The sequence below is a fragment of the Mytilus trossulus genome, chromosome 6 (assembly GCF_036588685.1).
Source record: "Mytilus trossulus isolate FHL-02 chromosome 6, PNRI_Mtr1.1.1.hap1, whole genome shotgun sequence".
Lineage (NCBI taxonomy): Eukaryota > Metazoa > Mollusca > Bivalvia > Mytilida > Mytilidae > Mytilus > Mytilus trossulus.
Window position 1 is genome coordinate 35,253,385 of NC_086378.1, and position 19,323 is coordinate 35,272,707.

At 31.8% G+C, this 19,323-nt stretch overlaps 1 protein-coding gene across 1 annotated transcript; it reads right to left on the reverse strand.

Moving 5' to 3' along the window:
- Positions 1-299: 299 nt before the first annotated feature.
- LOC134722683 (uncharacterized) lies at positions 300-5,530 on the reverse strand. The gene is made up of 4 exons (XM_063586303.1): positions 5,455-5,530; positions 4,275-4,461; positions 2,748-2,821; positions 300-385 (listed from the first exon to the last, which is right to left on the reverse strand). Exons 1-4 carry the CDS (start codon positions 5,516-5,518, stop codon positions 300-302), a joined length of 411 nt encoding a protein of 136 aa, XP_063442373.1. The 5' UTR covers positions 5,519-5,530.
- Positions 5,531-19,323: the final 13,793 nt, after the last annotated feature.

Here is a 19,323-nt window from a genome sequence, read left to right on the forward strand (position 1 = left end):
TCCTTCGCAGTATTATTTCTGTTGTGAATGAGGGATATTCGACGCAGACAATGACAAGAACTTTTAAATAAACTATGGTGTTAACAGTTATTTGGATAGAAACGATAACTCATATAAGAAGTAGGGCATTAATATAGCACTGAAGTGTTTTGTAATTGTGATAAAATGAAAAAAAAAATGATACTTGAAATTAATTTTAAATGTTTCAAAAATATTAATATCTTTATGAGGTAAGATTCTTATACAACTTATCTGTAATCATTGTAAATAGGTTTTTCATAGTAAGCAGTAGAGCAATATCAATAATTTTTACCTGAAAAATAACCTGGTCCTGAAAATTTTGAACCATCACACATCTCACAAAATGGTAACAGAGTCTCGCTTCCTGTAAAATCAAAGTTTCTATTTGATAAATTAACTTATGGCTTTATATGTGCACAATGTTAGTCTGCTTATTCATATGCTTTGCTGTCCTCTTTAATATAATATATCTGGATATTTTGATGTTGTCCCACCTTGCCAAAATACACTAAAAAAAATTGTTTATGCCAGACGCGCGTATCATTTAGAAAAGACTCTAGAAAACAATTATAAAACAAAACAAACAGTGGAACCATAAGCAACAGTAGTCTACCTATGTCCAAATCATATGTAGACAAATATAGATAATAAACAAAAACCGAGAGAATTGAAAAGGAGCGAGACTATTTGCGTCGATAAACGGGTAAACGTGTCCAAAGAAATAGTTATAACGTATAGAGTTAAGATAAACAACAACTATTATTTGTTTCCTCTATCTATACAACTTGTCTCTGATAAATAATTATATTACATAAGTTTATAAAGTGCCATACAAATTGTAATGCTGTCACAATAAGCATCTTATATAGCTTATACATTTCTATTCCCGTAAATTGAACGCATAGGCTTTTAAAAACAAATTGTGACCGACATAATACCGTATCTTATAACTATACATGGTGTTTGTTCGTATCAAAATATCTAAGATTTCCGATTTCTTCATTGATAAGATGGATAAAGATATTTTTAAAGGGATAAGAAATAATGTATCGAACGAACGCATTACAGTAAGAGATCTTGTGCGCCTTATTCTGAGTGTTGTGAACGTTTAATAACACGACAATACTTATTTGTGTTACTACAACGTCGTTCCCGGTAAAATTGACAGTTGCCGATTTACCGTTACGAAATTCCGCCAACATGTGGCGTTCGAATAATATCTTTGTTTTCTAGCTTGTTATTAATTTTACATTTCTTTAGTTACTTGTATTTACATACTCTATATTGTTGAATCGGTGTCGAGACTTATGACACCGTGATTTCGTTCTTTTTAATCCAATATTGATGTACGTTCTAACAGTGATTTACATGATTAACCTTGAACTGTAACGATATAATTTTGTGCACGCAATGTTATTGTGTGATTCGGTTTATAAAAAGGGGTTTTCCCGTTAAAAACAGGATAATGATTAAATTTGAACTGATCGTGACAAAATCCAATAGGTAAATAATGCATGCTCAAAAATACATACAACCGTCAAATATATTGCACTTTTTATTCTTTGTATTCATTGTTAGTAATAATAATACCCTAAATAGTAGTTTAGTTATTTTTCAATTTAGAAAACCTGAGACTATTGAATATCTAGAGACTAAATATATTGCTTAAATAAAGATTGCCAACAATCTTTACACTATGCATGTATCATTCGCCTCTCGAATCCAATCAGTCACGAGCTCAATCATTAAAGTCATATGACATCTCAAATTAAAAAAAAAATGATGCATATGTTTTTATAACTGAATGGGTAGTTTTCATTATAAAACTTTTGTACATGTACTTTGTTCTGAAGAAAAATCTTTGATTTGTCCACATTCAGATAAAGTTTACCTTTTTTTAATTGATTGCTTCCAGGAAGCAATTCGCCGACATATTTTCCGTATTCAAAGTGGCCCGTCTCGTGAAAATCCGGTAATTGCAATACGCAAGGATCTCTCATTGAAATAAACTATTATCTGATTGTACATGCTATACACGTGCTCAATATACATGTTTCTTTGTTAATAGTTTCCTATAAGGTGACGATCGGTAAACTTCGGCATCAAAACACGACAAATAATTAGCCACCATATTTTCACATCATAACAGACAGAGAGAAAAAAAAATTGACGATAATATATGATATGTTTGCGTAAAAAATGATAAAATCGTGCACATAAGACTAAGTTTATTATAGCTCTTCATCTTTTATTTAAGATTTGGATTTCAAATATTTTGGCCACGAGCATCACTGAAGAGACATGTTTTGTCGAAATGCGCATCTGGTGCAACAAAATTGGTACCGTTGATTTTATTATGATAAATACATGCATTGATTTAAGATTGAAGAAACATTATTTTTCACCAGTCCAAACTTGATTCATATGAATTAAACAAATATTTTTTTTTTACTAAATTAGAATGGTTTAGAAAACTACTAGTATCAACAAAAAATTGACAACTCTGAAAGCATATAATAAATGTACTTGTTTAAGTAACGAGACATATATTCAATGAAATATTATATGCTATTTAGAAGTGCACAAGAAGAACTTTTTATTATTAGAATCTCATATTTTATTTGTAGCCAATAACCATCTGCGAAAGTTAGCACTCTGATAATAATTCGGTAACTAAATCACCACTACCTTTCAATAGTATGTTGTATGATAGAAATAAACTTTACCTGCGCTGAAGTATTCGACCCAGTCTGTATCAGTAAGGGCCATAAACTTGAAACAAAAATACAGTCCAAATTCTCTATCAGAAAAAAAACCAAATTAGTTAAAGTCGTGTTCTACAGCTACATGTATTTTAACATAAACGAACATTTCAAAATGTTTGTGTGTCTGTAGATTTAGATCATACAACATTTGATCGCATTAATTGATGTTTATGCATTGGAGCACAATGATAAAAGATTTTTTTAAATGACAATGGTCAATGAGCACAATTAGGACTAATGTCAAAATCAGATCACAAAAAAGATGTGTCTGTTTTACAGTGGTTGTTTTCAATTGTCATATTTCTTTTTTGTTTCTTATTAGTATAATTCAGTTTTATAAGAATTGATGACAAAATGGACTTAATTGTCTCTGTTTATGGTCCAAGTTGTGTCTTCAGATATATATTTTTTTTAAATCCAATATACCACCTAGATAATAGTGTACAACACCAGAAATTATACACAATTCAATAATATAGGACTGGCCTTTTTGTTTCTCATATTGACGATACACCATGTGTCTTTAGACGGTTCGATTTATTTATTTCATATACGGTCCCACATGTCTTCTGGTTGAGTTTTTTTTTTCTTTCTCCAGCCTTACTGTGTTTCGTATAAAATTTTGTGAACAGTTCCGGTAAGAAATGATTAGTTGCAAGTAATATAAAAATGTGTAAAAGAGCGTCAGTATACTTGGGTTCTATGATGTTTAACTCGCTATTTCATTCGTATGAGTAAATAGTATATATTTAACTTAATAAAATAATTAAGGTTACAGAAATTTATTTCATGATTGATTACCTTTTAAAAGATTTAAACTTCGTTTTTACAGAAGGTGTTATTTCTTTTTGCAAGATTTTTTAATTGAAACACAAATAAATTAACAACGGCTTTTCAATAGTTTTCGATTGAGATAAAAATTAAATATAGAGTTTGTCAAAAATAAACAAATCTCGTTCAATATGACATACTATAAATGGCTTGTTCAGAGTTGCAGTTTTTACTTGTTTACATGTTTGAAGAGTTATAAGATAAAACTAAATAACAAGTTTTACATCGGCTATTGTCTTTTTGAAACGCTGACAGAAATGAACTATCAACAATTACAAATAAAAAACGTTCTTTATGTGCCTGCCCAAAGTCAGGAGACTGTAGTTTAGTGGTAGTCGCTAGTTCGTGATTGTTATATCTATTTTTCATTTCATTAGTTTTCTGAATTGAATTTGTGCATGTTTTCCATGTTGGACCTTTTATAGGCGCCTATACAGTATAGGTTTTTCTTATTGTTGAATGCCGTACGGTTGCCTTTAATTGCTTACATCCAGTCCCCACGTGAACTATGGTGTATAGTGGTCTGCATTTGCAATCGTGCCACATCTATCTATATTTACAGAGAAAGTAGACTGTCACTAAAAGTCCAAGATTTAAATCAGATGATCCGGATGTGACTTTTTGCCTCAATGTTTTTTGTTTTTCGTGCAATCTTACCTGAGTATAAAGAAAGGCCCATGTCTCATGATACATTCAGATGTTGATGTCTGCTCTCCTATTGGACGTGATAAGTTGGTATATGTACCAAAGGATTGAGAATTTATAAACCATATACTACTAAGCTCATTCACGATTGGTATGTTTTCCCTAAATTCACATGGAAATAAGCATCGTGTAGGCTTGGCTATGAAAAAGAAACCTAGTATGAGTCGGAAGGGATATCAGTATATTTTCATAACACAACTCATCAATATCAATACAACTTATAACACAAAAACAAACGAACAGACTTATAACAGTAGTAATGCTTTTGTTTGTGCGTTTGAGTTTGTCAACTGAAATGGTTAATTGATTGCACGTCCAAACAAATATATGTCGGAACGTATACAATACCTTGTAGTTAAAATGTTAAAAACTTAGAACAATGTGAAAAACTAGACAGAGGCATACTTTTATTGTTATACAAAAGTAGATTACCAGGACTCAGTCTCAGAACAAACTATTAGCACAATTGTACATCAAAAACTTGCTAAGAATTACTAACTCGCTTAAAAAAATACTGGTTATCAAACTCACTTCTTTAATGTCAAATACTGTGGATTCATTAATATTCGTTGGATACCAATTTTCGTGGATTTTGTGGGTACAGGAGAACCACGAATTCAAATGTTCAACGAATAACAAATTTTTTAAAGGAATGGGTGTAGACTTTGCCAAAACCACGAAATCAAATATCCACGAACATGTAAATTTTCCTCAAACCACGAAAATTGATACCCACGAAAATAAATGAATCCACAGTAGAGGCTTTTAACACGAAATATAATTTTGGTAAGACTTTTTAAAGGGGACACCTTGTCGTTGATCAGTTTCACAGATGCAGGGTATCAACACCAGAATACAGAAAATAAAAATGTTACATATGTTATTGAACATGTTGAAGGTATGCAATATTTGGTCAATTCACATAAATACTAAACAATTATGTTTAAATAAACTTCAAAGCGATACTCACTTAAAGGAATTGGTTTTGCTCAGTGTTTAAGGTCGTTTGATGATCTATAGTTGCTTACATCTATATCCCGTCGATCTTTGGTAGACAGTTTCAATCGCGATACATTTTTTTATTTTTTATTTTTCCATACATTACTATAAGAGATTTGCATACAGAACCTACCTTGGTTATAGGAATTAACAACACTGCCTGTTAACAGCACACACAATAGAACTTGAAAATCCATTGCAACTAATTGACTGAAATAAAACACAGTCATACTTTGTAGTGTAGTAGGGGAATATTGTGAACCCATTTGAAATTGGTCGATACACTTATCTTCGTGCTGTAGTTTTGGCTCTTTCCGATGTATTTCTAGGATGTACAAACAACCAGCACTTAAGATCGGTAAAAAGATGTTAAATAACAAATAAATTGTATTAATTAACTACTAGTAACAATGAAAAAAAGAAATAGATAATACGTACCAAAAGATATTCAAACCTCATAAGGCGGATTCTGACAAATTATTTTTACTCAGAGATTGGTAAATAGATAATGTTGGTATTTTTTTTTAGTAATAACACAAATGAAACTTGATATTGCTGTTTAACATGTTTAAATCATTTATTTAAAATTATCTTAGTCAACATTTTTTTTTCATAAGAATAATGTTTAAACACTTGAACAATTAACAACTGAAAATTCAACTTAAGTTTAACGTTCAAAGATGTATTTCTTATTATCGACAATATGAAGAAAAGAAATATTCGTTTGACCAAATAGGTCAAATTTTAGAAATTTTCCATCCAGGTTGAATATTTTACTATTGCAGACGACTCAATTTTTTTCATTTGATGATCTATAGTTGCTTACATCTATATCCCTTCGATCTTCGGTAGACAGTTTCAATCGCGATACATCTTTTTATTTTTTATTTTTTCATACATTACTATTAAAGATTTGCATAAAAAACATATCTTGGTAATAGGAATTAACAACACAGACTGTTACTAGCACAAACAATAGAACTTGAAAACCCATTGCAACTTATTGACTGAAATAAAGCACAGTGATATTTTGTAGTGTAGTAGGCGAATATTGTGAACCCATTTGAAATTGGTCGAGACGCTTATCTTAGTGCTGTAGTTTCTGCTCTATCAGATGTATTTCTAGGATGTTCAAACGACCTGCACTTAAGAGGTTATAGGACGTTAAAGAACAAATACATTGCATTAATTAAATACTAATAACAATGAAACAAAATAGATTAAACGTACCAAAGATATTCAAAACTCATAAGTCGAATTCTGACAAATTATTTTTACTTAAAGATTGGTAAATTGATAATGTTGGTATTATTTTAGTAATAAAACAATTGAAACTTGATATTGCTATTTAAATCATTTATTTAAAATTATCTTAGCCAACATGTTTTTCATAAGAATAAGGTATAAATAGTTATCAAAAGTACCAGGATTATAATTTTATACGTATAAACACTTGAACAATTAACAACTGATAAATAACTGAAGGTTGACGTTCAAAGATGTATTTATAAATTACTCAAAATATATATAGGTTTCTCCTCAATAAAAAGAGACACGTCTCAAGAATAAAAAAATATGAGTGAAACATTAAAGAATATGAGCACAGATATTTTTAAAGATTTTACACGGCATTATGTTTACTTTCAAAAACATCGAAGTGTTACCTTGACTAAAATTATGCCTGTTTTCATACTTGCAATCAAATATTGTAATAGAATATAAAAAAAATGTTGTGTTAATTCAATGAGTATCAAACTCACTTTAACCCTTTCGAGCTTGCTCCACAAGCTGGTACATTTCTAGAAATAGCCTTCACGGAATTATTAACTACGTTGTTTTGATCGTTGTTTTGATCGTTGTTTGAAGGGATATTGATCTCATTGCAAACTCTTTTTTAGTAAGTCTTTACTATAACATCTTACGTCAGTGTTCATAAAAACATTATGTATATTGAAACATAGATTTATATTTCTTCTGAAAAGTAAATTGAAAGATTAATGTTTTTGACTGTTTTTTGGAGGAACTTTCTTGTTTCATTAACCAAATTTGGCTTATAAAATAAGAATAGACATAGGGTATGCTTCCTTGACACAAAATCAGTATGTGTACAGCAAACAAACACACAAAGCAAAGGGTTTGCTTAATCATAACTTGAACATTTCACTATATATATAATTTATCATCCCGTTAAACTTAATTATATATATGTCACTTCGTTGATGTAAAGCAAAGATTAACAAACTTAGGCAACATTTGTTACATAGATAGATTAAGATGATACCAAAAAAGTAAAAAGTAACAATTCGAAATAATCACATGATCTCAAATATGATGCGATAACTGATGCGAGATGATACATCATTGTAATTTGCTCAATATATGTGATACGCTCAGCAACTAACATTCACTATTTGAGCATCAATATATCCAATCAAATAGATTAAAACCCTGAGAAGTAGAAGATATCAAGGGCAATAAAAACACATTAGTCGTATTCTTAAACTTATCACATTTATTAAAGAAAATGATTTTAATATTCTCTGGGAAAATACTTTAAAAAAATTAAGCACCTGAGATCACACTCAGCTTTAGTCTTACGCAGTGCTTAGTTTTCTATTTGGTGATGTATGTATGTACCGGGGTTTTTTTTTGTCATGGCGTTGTCATGTTTATTTTGTCTTATAAGTTAGAAGAATCTCTCTTTGGTATTTTTGTATCACTTTTTTTTAAATCCTACTGCTATTTAGATTATCAATGAATTATCTTTATCAAAATTGTTCATAATAATAATAATATATACTAGTAAACACTTAAAAATTACAAAAAAACTGATGAAAGACCTTGTGGATGTAGGACTGATCCTATGGTTTCACGTCATTGTTTTATGGATTTCAAAAGTCCGAGGAATAATAGAATAAAAGTGAAAAATACGAATAGGAGCACAAACCTATTAAAAGTAGTAAAATGTCATTATGTTTACTTTCAAATCCATTAAATTTTATCTTACCTTAAGACTACAAATTGGACCTGCTTTTCTCCTTGCAATCAGCTTCTCTAATTGTATTAAAACAAATGATGTTTTGTTAATTTATTGACTACCAATCGTACTCACACTCCTTCGAACTTGTCACACAAGCTGGTACTATTATTATTACAAGGCATTTTTAAAGTGCCCTACATAATAATACAAGAACTCTAAGTGATTTACATGTTAAAAGATATACAAATCGTACATACACTAAACTACAAAAGTAAAAAATAAACCTTAAAAACATGATGATGATGGAAGTTTTTAACGACCTTGACTGGCTAAACAGCCCTTGCACGGTCGGTACTACCATTCATTAAAAACATACAACATCAAATCAACTATAAAAAGTTAAATCTCTAACAACTTCACCATAGTTAGACTTAAAATTTGTGTATGCATTAACTTACCTTTTAAAATAACTATTTTGTATTTAGAAAATATGTTACTGAAAGACATCGGCTCAAAATAAAAAAGTTATATCAAAATGTACAGAAACACAACAAATCAAACTAAAATGTACAAATATATTACATGTATTACAGCTAATCAACACCAGTCAAATGCAATCAATCACAGTTCCAAGTCTTTACTATTAGCAATCCACAAATGCAACTTTAAATAAATGCGTCTTTAGCCCTTTCTTAAATAGCTCCAGTGATTTTACATTTCGAGGCTATTCCACATAGTCCCGGCCGCCACATCGAACCTCCGTTCACCAGGAATTTTGGTCCGTGCATTTTTTGGTATCTCAATAATAAAAGCAGTATTTTCAAATCGCAACGATCGTGCCGCTTTGTAAAAATGTATGAGTTCACTAAGAGAGGAAGGAACAAGTCAATGCAAGGCTTAACAAGCTTCATTCATATGCGCTCGGAGATGTCATCCCACTTATCTAATTGTTTGATGACTTGTTAAATTTGCGTATCATCTGCATAGCAGTGGTATGCCATGCCATGCTTCTTACAGAAGTCCTTTACCGAGTACTAAAACATGGAATAAAGTCTAGGTCCCATGATGGAACCCTGTGGAACATCATATTTCAGAACCATATTATCAGGGAAAAAAGACCCAATGAAGACCAATTGACTCAAGTATGAACGAAGACACGACAAGGCTGTTCAAGATAAACCCAAATTTTACTGTAGACTATCGAATAGAATTTCTTGATCAATCACGTCGAACACTGCTGAGAGTAGACCGAGATTACTCTGACGTCCGACGGCTGTTTTGCCAGACAAGCTGGGGCCGTGGGACGTCAGAGCTTGTCTCATATCAAAAAGTGGATATTTGCCCACCCAAAATAGATGCGCTGCTGTGTCGCTTCTGGAGCCGACTGAGGGCCTTGGAATTATATAAATCGTGCTTCAATCTCTTCATTTTTCATTTATCTCTTAATTTATGTATGTTTCACCTACCTGCCAAACCTTTCTTTCTATATTTTAACATTTTTCACAGAGACCCATGATTTCTCCATTTTGCTTTTCATTTTCAAAGATTATCGCGTGACCACGAGAAAACAGTTTAAATGACCATAATGTAACACCTCGTTCATTTACGATGCAAGTTTCCTAAATGGCCGAGAGCTTCCGATTGTTATCGTGGTCGGAACTAAATGCTTGTTGTCGATCTCCTGTAAAGGAGGAGAAAAAATGTGGTTGCTTCTAAATGTTAACCATCGATTCCCCACAAAGGAGGTAACAAAATATAAAAATTTGCATATTTGAGTCTCGAGGCCACAAACTCTCTCGTAACTTGACGTCCATTTGAAAGTGAAAGTCAAAAATGGAGAAAGCATGGGTCTCTGTGAAAAATGTTAAAATATAGAAAAATAAAAGGTTTGGCAGGTAGGTGAAACATACATAAATGAAGAGATAAATGAAAAATGAAGAGATTGAAGCACGATTTATATAATTCCAAGGCCCTCAGTCGGCTCCAGAAGCGACACAGCAGCGCATCTATTTTGGGTGGGCAAATATCCACTTTTTGATATGGGACAAGCTCTGACGTCCCACGGCCCCAGCTTGTCTTGCAAAACAGCCGTCGGACGTCAAAGTAATCTCGGACTATGCTGAGAGTTCCACCATAAGCAATACTACGCAAGATTTGTTGTCGAGAGCGTTCGTAATGTCATGATGAACACGGATAAGTGCTGTTTCAAGTGAATGTCCGGTGCGATATGCTTACTGCATATTGTCATATAAAGAGTTCAACATGATATGAGATCCAAATTTCGTGTCATCAGTTTTCTCGACATGCCAAGTTTGACATCATTCTAAATGTTCTATAAATAGCCAACAAGGAAGTGATGACCTTGTTTTGATCGTTGTTTGAAGGAATTTTGATCTCCTTTCGAACACTTTACTTATTTAACTTAGTTTTTACTATAACATCTCACGTCAGTGTTAATCAAATATTGTAAATCATGGATTTATATTTCTAATGAGAACTAAATTGAAGGGATCACATGTATGTGTTTTACTGTTTTATGTAGGAGCATTTTTTTTAAAATCATTAAACAATTTTTTACTTGTTGATTTGCTTAATGAGTACCAATTACTTTACACCCTCTCGAACTTGTCACACAAGCTGCTACCATTAAAGAAATAGCCTACACAGAAGTGATGACTTCTGGTTTAATCGTTCTTTAAAGGATATTAATTTCCTTGTGAAGCCTTATTTAAGTATGATTTTGCTATAACATCAGTCAGTGTTCATAAAAGTATTTTTTTTTTAAAGAATTGATCGGTCTATAGATTCGAATTCTTTTCAAGCAAAATTACCCTTTTATTGAATAGATTAATAAGGAAAAATTAATGGGACACAGGGGACATCGGTTATTTTCTATTAGTTTTGGCAGAATTTCGTCCATTTTTCCTTTCTTTGTTAATTTCCGAAATTGTACTTGTCATCGGAAAGGCAAATGATGATACAGGAACTGTTTACCAAAAAGCTGTATGTTTTCCTCACTTATTTTTTTGGTGCTAATGTTTCTCAATCTTTACTTTCCTACGAAGTGGGTTTGTTTTTTTTTGTACTATCGATTGTGTTGACCTTTTCGACATGAAATTGTTCGTTTTATTTTATTTTGTCTTATTGTTTTTATACGCCACACCACACGCAGTCGGGACGTATAATGATATATCGTAGTCTATCTGTCCGTATGTGAACAGTGTGTACGATGACTCAAATTTGCTTTACCAAATTCTCATGAAAAGTGAAGATGAAATAAGGCACTTAATTTGTTTGTCTTTGAATTCTAACATCAAAAAGTAATAGAAATCTACCCGATAACATCCATCAGATGATCATTAGACATTCATCTGTCAGAAGTCAGTACTTATCTTTTTGAATTGTGTCGTACACATTGGCTTTACTGCTACAAACTTTTTTCAACTAATTAACTGGGGAAACGTGGGTTTTTTTTTTTTTTTTTAAGCCGGAACTGGTCGCTGTTTGAACTAAAATTTTGACATCTTCAATTTCCTTCAAAAGATTGACGTTTATTGTATTACTCTGGGAAATTAATGAAGTTTCCTTTGCACACTAAATCAAGGAATAGTATTATACAATGGACAATATAACAGTTTCTGAGTGGAACAACATAATATCAGAATCTCTTATACCAAACATTATTATACTTGCGATTTTTGTCGTTCTTGGAACATGCGGAAATGTTTAAGTTTTGTTGGTTTATTTATTTCAAATGAAAGAAACACCAGATGAAAGATATTTCATACCGATTTTAGCTGCATTTGACTTGATAGCAAAGATCTATTGTGGAATTTGCATGATGATAAAATGTCTTAACCAGGTGACATTTACTCACAATATTTTGTGTAAAACCACACAATTTTGTTTTGGATTAACAATATTTATTCCGTTGCTGTTATTACTCATCATTGCAGTTCAGAGATATATGAAAGTATGTCTGCCACTGATACCAGCAATATCGCTACCAGTTAGGAGAACTGCGTAGCTATTATCAATTGGTTTTTCATTATTATGTGCACTGCGATTACCGTTTGTTAGAGGCTCTGTTCCAGTTCATAGCATGCGCATCACTTATGGAAATACTGGAACACGTTGTGGTAAAGTAGAGGAAAGTCACAGCTTATAGTATGTATACCTCATTGTGATAGGTGTTATGACTGTAGCTTTAGTCACAACACTAATCGTCTTATACTCAATAATTGGATTTACAGTCTTTAGCCAATTAAAGATGAACAAATGTAAAAGTAGTAGAGTAAAATTAAGAAATTCAGTGACTAGAACCGATAATGATGGCGTATCGCAGAATACTGTCCCTTCAGTTATGGATGCGAAAATAACAAATTCAAATATCGTTAAATTTGATATAAATTTTAAAGAACAGCGGTTGGAAAACAATCACCAAACACCTATATCTCAACTTTCTGTATCCAAAAGAAGACGAAAAGATAACAGGAGAATAACTCACAAAATGACAATTATGTTTTATGTTATAACTTTGGTCTTCATATTTAGTTATTTGCCGAAAGTGATATTGCTTCTTGTTGAAGGTTTAGACAAAGATTTTTGGGGAAACGTGTCAAACACTGAAAGACCTGGGTTGATGTTTCTATATCATTTGTCTATTATAAATAATATTGTAAACCCTTTTATATACGCTTTTACGGATAGCAAGTTTCGGAATGAAGCGACAATTTTCTTTTGTCGTGTTTTGCAATGCAATTTTTAATGGCAAATAATAAACAAGGCTATATTAAAGAAAACCCAGTATAACGTACGCACATTTTTGCAAAACATGACATCTGTTATAATTAATAAAGATCATTCCACACCACATTAATTTGTTTACATGTTCTTTGGATTGTTTTCCATTTCATGTAGACGATATCGATGCACGGTTTTTTTATCTCAATTTGTCGCTAGTTAAAAAATGTTAAAGAGCACAAAACATGATGAAGAAAAGGGCAAGTTACTTTTAGGAATTTTTGGTCCCCAATGCTCTACAACTTCGAACTTATTTGGCATTTTTAACTTTTTAGTATTCGAGCGTCACTGATGAGTCTTTTGTAGACGAAACGCGCGTCTGGCGGAAATACAAATTTACATCCTGCTATCTATTATGAGTTTATTTACAACCACTGGACGACGCCACTGCTGGTGGAGTTTTTATTCCCCGAGGGTATTACCAGCCCAGAAGTCGGTACTTCTGTGTTGACATGAATTATCATTGATATGGTAATAATTATAAATTAAATTTTCGTAAAACTTTGAATGTTTGTAATACTAAGGCTTTTCTACCTCAGGAATAGATTACCTTAGCTGTATTTGGCAAAACTTTTAGGAATTTTTGGTCCTCAATGCTCTTCAATTTCGAACTTTGTTTGGCCTTTTTAATTTTTCTTTATTCGAGCGTCACTAATGAGTCTTTTGTAGACGAATTGCGCGTCTGGCGCAAATACAAATTTACATCCTGGTATCTATGATGAGTTTATTTACAACCACTGGATCGAAGCCACTGCTGGTGAAGTTTCCATTCCCCGTGGGTATCACCAGACCAGTAGCCAGCCCTTCTGTGTTATCATGACTTATCATTGGTATGGCCATAATTATAAATTAACTGTTTATAAACCTTTGAATGTTTGAAATACTTTTTTAGTACTAAGGCTTTTCTACCTTAGGAATAGATTACCTAAGCTGTTTTGGCAAAGCTTTTAGGAATTTTTAGTCTTCATTGCTCTTCAACTTCGTTTCTTATTTGGCCTTTTTAACTTTTTTTTATTCGCGCTTCACTGATGAATCTTTTGTAGACGAAACGCGTGTCTGGCGCAAATACAAATTCACATCCTTTTATCTATGATGAGTTTATTTACATTTGTTTACCGGATTTTTATGATTACTTGGAGCTAGCGATTACTTTTCACTTTAAAAAAAACAAATCTGACATAATGGAGTGAACTTTTAGTTGGTTAATCTTAAGTTCTTTATTTAATGTTTCGTTGATTTGTTCGCCTTTTCGTCGTTTTTCCATCTTTTACAATGGCTTTGTTAGATTGTTTTGAACGGTCCTATTATCTTCCGCCTCTTTTTTTTTTAGAGAAATAGACGCGATAAAGCGATAAAGTAAAGTTGTGGCATACAGTTATCTTTGGTTTTAAAAAAAAAGTTAAAGACAATTTGGGAGTCCAGCAAACAACAAGATTCAGTGGATTGTGATTTTACTTTTTACTCCATTTGACGCGAACGGTAACTGCCTCTTCTTTTACATTCTATTTATTAAAGATACACAAATTCCTATATAATTCTAAGAGAATATGAACCAATTATATTGTACTATATTACCTGACGCACGAAAGACTTACTAGTTTTTTAAAATATAATGTGACCATCAAAGATTCAAAACGTGTTTTTTAAAGGATTCGCATAGAGTTGTGTGTTTACAGTTTTATTGGGAAATGTTAGTGTTTCATAATCATCGGATTTTTCACCTTATAATACAACATTTTTTCACAGATTTCAAAGTTAAATGGTATTTATATGCATTTATGATCTGGTACCAGATCTTCCAAGATCCGATAGCAAATCTTGACCACCGTTACTTCTTCACAATGTTTTACCCGATAAACTGTGTGACAGAAAATTAATCTGTTTTGCAACATGTCCTGTTCAAAACATCACACAGTGATGTGATGTTGAAAATCAAACCATATTAAAATCTGACAACTGGTATAAAAGCTTTTTTTAATGTTTTATTGAAGGCTTTTTGGTCCAATTTTCTGCCTTTAATCGTGTTATTGTAAATTTATATGGTATTTCATATGAATATACTTCTTTTATTTTATGTTTTTTAATTGTTATTATGCTTCTATTACTTTTTATTAAGTAGATTTAGGAACATGTGGTATGAACGCCAATGAGACAAATCTACAGCTGAATAGTTATAGTGCCGACGAGACAACTCTCCATCCAAGTCACAATTTATAAAAGTAAACCAATAAAGGTCCATGTACGACCTTCAACACGAAGCCTTGGTTCACAGCGAACAACGAGCTATAAAGGGTCCCAACATAACTAGTGTAAAACCTTTCAAACGGGAAAACCAACGGTCTTATCTATATAAAAAACGAAAAACGAGAAACACGTATAAATTACATAAACAACCTACAACAACTGACATTCAGATTTCTGACTTAGGACATGTGCGAACATTTACAGCGGGATTAAACGTTTTAATGGTACCAAACCTTCTCCATTTTCTGAAACAATAGTATAACATCCCAACATAGAAAAATACACGATAAAATATCAATTGGAAGGCTTAACTCATCAAAAAACGTAAATTAAGACCTGTTTTGATTTAGACGGATAAAGTCTCGTATGTTATACTCTAAAGTTAACATTTAGCCCTCCCAATAAAATAACCAGGTACGATAAAAAAAAATGGTTCATTATACCAAAGACATAAATGGAAAGTGGCGAATGAGACAGCAACACAATTTATGTGAATGTCTGGCCAAGAATTGGAATAAAAGTTACCTAACTTTACTTTAAACTAAAAATAAAATAAAATAGTTTGTTTATGTTATTTAATATTCAACAATAACTTCCTTGTTATGTGTTTAAAAATAACAATTGAATTTATAAAACTTGTTTTTATTGTTTAAGCTAAAAGGTGTCGCTGTGTTTCTATTTTCTCGAAAAGAAAATCGCTTAATGTATTTCTCTTGGAAATAAATGAATTGTCCTTTGCTGATTAAATCAGTGGATGTTTTATACAATGGAGAATATTACAGTCTCTGAGTGGAACACCATTATATCAGAATCTCTTATACCAAACATTGTTATACTTGCGATTTATATTTTTCTTGGAACATGCGGAAATGTGTTAGTTTTGTTGGTTTATTCATTTCAAATGAAAGAATCATCAGATGAAAGATATTTCATACCGATTTTAGCTGCATTTGACTTGATAGCAACGATCTATTGTGGATTTTTTATGATAATACAAAGTCTAAACCAAGTTATATTTACGCACAATATTTTGTGTAAAACGGCACAATTTTTTATTGGATTCACAACATATATTCCAGTTCTGCTATTACTCATAATTGCAATTCAGAGATATATGAAAGTGTGTCGGCCTCGAAAACAAGCTATGCCGCTCCATGTTAAGAGAACAACGCTTATACTAGCCATAGTCATTTCTTTTTTGTGTGCATTACCGTTACCGTATAGTTACGGTTCCGTTCCATTTCACAGCATCACTTATGGTAGGATTGGACAACGTTGTGGTAAAGTAAAAGAAGGTCATAGACTAGTGAGGACTGTTTATGCCATTGTGATAGGTGTTTTTGCTGTTGCTTTAGTAACAGCACTTATAGTACTATACTCAAAAATTGGATGTACAGTATATCGTAAATTAAGGATGAACAGATCTAAAAGTAGTGAAGCAGTATTCAGAAATTCGGTGTCAAAAACTGATGAAGACGGAGTTTCTGGATCGGAATATAGTGACGCTACGCAGAACACTCTAGATTCCAAAATATCAAATTCAAATATTGTCAAAATTGATACAAGTTGTATAGAACAGCAGTTAGAAAACAAACAACACACAACTACATCTCAACCAGTTGGATCCACTAAAAGACGAAAAGATAACAGGAGAATAACTCACAAACTGACAGTAATGTTTTTTGTTATAACTTTGGTCTTCATATTTAGTTATTTGCCGAAAGTGATATTGCTTCTTGTTGAAGGCTTATACAAAGATTTTTGGGAAAACGTTTCAAATACAGAAAGACCTGGATGGATGTTTCTATATCAAATGTTTGTTATCAATAATATCGTGAACCCTTTTATATACGCTTTTATGGATATCAAATTTCGTAGAGAAGCGACAGTTTTCTTAAAACGATTTTTTCAATGCACATTTTAATTGCAAATAATATAAAAATATAACTTGCACCTATTATTACAAAGCATAATATATATTATGTATAACCAATAAAGATAAGGTAATTTCAAATTAATTTGTGGACATGCTCTTCTTTTTTGAAAGGGATAGCGATGCTCGGTATTGCTTTTTCTACATTTGAAAATGCCTGTACCAAGTCAGGAATATGACAGTTCTTGTCCATTCGTTTTTGATGCGTTTTGTTATTTGATTTTGCCATGTGATTATGGACTTTCCAAATTGATTTTCCTCTGAGTTCAGTATTTTTGTGATTTTACTTTTTGCTATCATCAACTAGTCGATAGTTTAAAAATAAAAACTGATAAGATGCACAAAATATGCCGGGAATAGGGCTTGACTTAACTCTTTTAAAATAAAGTTCATGCTTCGCCTTAGATTTGCTACGAACAGTTTTGTGATTATTTGTCTTTCCGTCGTTTTTTTGTTGTTGTTGTTGCTTTTTTCGTAATTCTTGGGGCTTTGTCATTTATTTTGTCTTCGACATGTGAGTTTTGAATGTCTTCTGGAAATTATCATCTCTTTGTTTTAAAAAATAGGCGCAATAAATCAGATGTATATATTTATTTCTGGTTTAGATTTTATTCAAACCATTTTCGGAGTTCCACAGACAACAAGATACTAAATGCATTCTATGTCATCATTTCACGCATCGGAAATACAATACACAAACTACATTTCGCTTTCGGAATCCTAGTAAGGCATTTGATAAATCCCCGACTCAAATTAGAGGTTAAAAGGATGATAATATGACCGTAAAAGAAACAGCTAAATTATGGCGTAGAAAAAAGTTTAAGAACTAATAAACTATAATACCTTAGCCGTCAAATTTGTGATACATGCTGTATTAAGTTATTTGTTTTCGATATTATTAAGGGTTGCAATAAAATCCTGTGCACAGCTATATACAATTGTCATTTGATAAGTTGCTTTTAATTCCTTGAAAGCCTTCAAAGACTTCTGTAATTAAACAAATGCGGAGCTAATACCACCATTAATTAACTGCATATACTTGTTTAACTTTTATACTTTAACTTTCCTAATTGATTATACCTGTATGTGTTTCTGTCTCTGACTTTCACTTTAGTCTCAAAACTCCGTTTATTTTGCCTTATACAAATCTTTTTTTCTTTTCTTTGTCCATTTTTTCCAAGGAATTATGTGAAGACTATTAAATCATATTTGTGAAACTTCAGCATATCAATGTGGTGCACCATATATTGATGTGACGTTGGAATTTGTAAAAAAAACTAAATGGCTGCCATTATTATTAAAACATCACAAAAACGAACAAAAATGAACGTGAACATGCAATTACTTTACGGAATTATCATTAGGCATTATAAGATGTGTATATAGAGTGGACATAAAAGTCATGTACTTCAAATTTAAAAACAAAATCGAATGCTTATTATATAACATGTACTTGAATGGTAAGTAGGATTTTCCGTATGGAGTGATCTTAACCACGAGACTTTACGTTAGTACGCAAAGCTGAAGGGCGAGGAAAAACCCGGGATGAAAGACAAAATAAACAAACCTGGAAAAAAGAGATTCTGAGAATGTATTTTTAATACACAAAATTGCCAAAGTTATGACAAAGTTTTTAATTTACAAATACGTAAAAACGCATCGAAAATTAACCAAAAAAAATACGTGGCTTTATCATTTTTATAATTTGTATATTTATCAAATGATAGTTAGTGTGCTCCATGAGTTGTGTTGATTGATTATAAACTTGAAGGCAATGTTCGATAAACTTCGTCAATAAAACACGAAAGTTAATAAGCAAAAGTTTAGTAAGTATACATAAATTGGTTCAATAATTCCCCTAGCATCACAATTTCAAGAATCTGGATTCGTTTTACTTTTAAATTAATTGAACTTACATATCATTTCATGTATCTTTTGGTCCAAAAGCTCTTTTCGTATGGAGGTACATAAAGATTTGTTAAAGTAAATATCATTTCTTTCCTTTATTATTTCGTTTCGCAGTAGTAAAGGCATCCACTTTT

Coding starts and splice junctions, on each gene's coding strand:
- LOC134722683 (XM_063586303.1), bottom strand. CDS start 5,518: ATGGATTTTCAAGTTCTATTGTGTGTGCTGTTAACAGGCAGTGTTGTT. Junction 4,462..5,454: donor TGTTAATTCCTATAACCAAG/GTAGGTTCTGTA, acceptor TCTTTTTCATAG/CCAAGCCTACACGATGCTTA. Junction 386..2,747: donor GGTCGAATACTTCAGCGCAG/GTAAAGTTTATT, acceptor TTGATTTTACAG/GAAGCGAGACTCTGTTACCA.